The following is a 1,603-nucleotide window of genomic DNA, read 5'->3' as shown; positions in this document are numbered from 1 at the left end:
AGACAGTTTCGATTTTTCTGTGTTTTTCACAATTTTTCTGGTGTCAGAATTGGCCATGTTGGGATTGTAAGGTGAAGACATTGCATTCACTCATGAATGTTGATCTTTTTAATTATTAAAAACAAGTTATAAAGTAAGAGCTAGGGCATTCTTTCCTTATAAATTCTGAATAGGTTGGTTTCAAGATTGGAAAAGTTTTTTTTTAATCAGTATGTTTATTTAATAATTGTTCTGTTCTCAAATTCAAAAGTCATTCCAATAAAATCTTTAGTTACTTTATATTAATCACATGATAATTGAATGGGTTATTTTATGAAGAATAACTTCAGAAATATATCATTTTATTAATTTCAGCTGCAGTTCTAAAGTATGAAAATAATGTCATGAATATTAGGCAGTTCAACTGCTCCCCCCATCCATATTGGTTACCAAACTTCATGGATGTTTTTACGTGGTCTTTGCCTTTTGTGGGAGAGAAAGGTGAGTGAAGTACTATGCTCTGTTTTCATGGAAGAAAATGGTGGAGATTGTTCCATATTGTGCTATTATGTTTGAACAAGGTGAGCATGGTGCAATGTTCTTTTGTGGGAGTTAGAGAGACTAATGTGGCACTATGCTGTATATAAATGGATTTCATTTGTAAACTACAGTCTTTTTCACCTATTCTGGTACAAATTTTGTGTATCTTACAAAGAAATATTACTTTGTCAATTCTATTCAAATTGGAGTAAAGATTATGTTAACTAACTGCTTTTGTGCTTATGTGAAAAGTAACAAATGCAAAAGGCTCAAAAAAGTAACATTTCACTATGTTTTAATGGACATAAGCTGTTTATTTCCAAAAGCAGTTATTTTGTCTAGAAATAACTGCGTGAATTATTTCCTTTCCTTTTTGTGACATTCAGTTATGGCTTTTAATTATTTTAGGTTTTAAAGTGGTCAGTTTAAAAATCCATTCCTCAAATAATTTAAGTTTAAATATGTTTCTTTATTCCAGTTTGATAATAGATAAAGAATTCCTACTGAATATCCTGAACAAATTCCAGAACTAGTAATGTTTTGGTTTCTTTATGGTTCCAGTTACAGAGATGTTGGTAAATGTTTTGAGTATCTGTTCGGATGATGAACTGATGTCTGAAGGAGATGACACATTTGAAGGTGAGGATTTTTACTGTACTTTTCTTTTTAAATAAATAAGTAATCTTTTTTGTAATCAGGTTTTATATGATCAGAGTTTAAATCTGCCCAAGGAAATTCTTTAGACTGATAAACAAGCAATTTCTAGATCTCAATATATGTATTACTCAGAAAAAAAGTGTAATTAGAAGAATTGTTTATTGTAGATTTATAGCTAATTTTTCTTTTGCACATTTTAGGAGTAGCGAAAAATTTAACAGAAAGAGAACCTTTGAAATTGTAGATGGAAATATCAAGGATAGTAGTCGTGAGAAGTGAAGTTGTTATGACAATAATTAAGTCAAAATTGTAGATGGAAATATCAAGGATAGTAGTCGTGAGAAGTGAAGTTGTTATGACAATAATTAAGTCAAAATTGTAGATGGAAATATCAAGGATAGTAGTCGTGAGAAGTGAAGTTGTTATA

General features: G+C 29.9%; 1 protein-coding gene across 4 annotated transcripts in view; it reads left to right on the top strand.

Moving 5' to 3' along the window:
* LOC106465252 (serine/threonine-protein phosphatase 2B catalytic subunit 2-like) overlaps window positions 1-1,603 on the top strand; it is a 150,990-nt gene that overhangs the window by 137,598 nt on the left and 11,789 nt on the right. For all 4 annotated transcript variants that reach the window (XM_022389686.1, XM_013925567.2, XM_022389583.1 and 1 more), the window contains exons 9-10: window positions 355-480; window positions 1,081-1,158. In XM_022389686.1, coding sequence (XP_022245394.1) covers window positions 355-480; window positions 1,081-1,158 — 204 coding nt within the window. The remainder of the gene's footprint in view (window positions 1-354; window positions 481-1,080; window positions 1,159-1,603) is intronic.

The sequence above is a fragment of the Limulus polyphemus genome, unplaced genomic scaffold (genome assembly GCF_000517525.1).
Source record: "Limulus polyphemus unplaced genomic scaffold, Limulus_polyphemus-2.1.2 Scaffold1, whole genome shotgun sequence".
In the NCBI taxonomy this organism is placed as follows: domain Eukaryota; kingdom Metazoa; phylum Arthropoda; class Merostomata; order Xiphosura; family Limulidae; genus Limulus; species Limulus polyphemus.
This window is presented reverse-complemented; position numbering and strand designations above follow the sequence as displayed.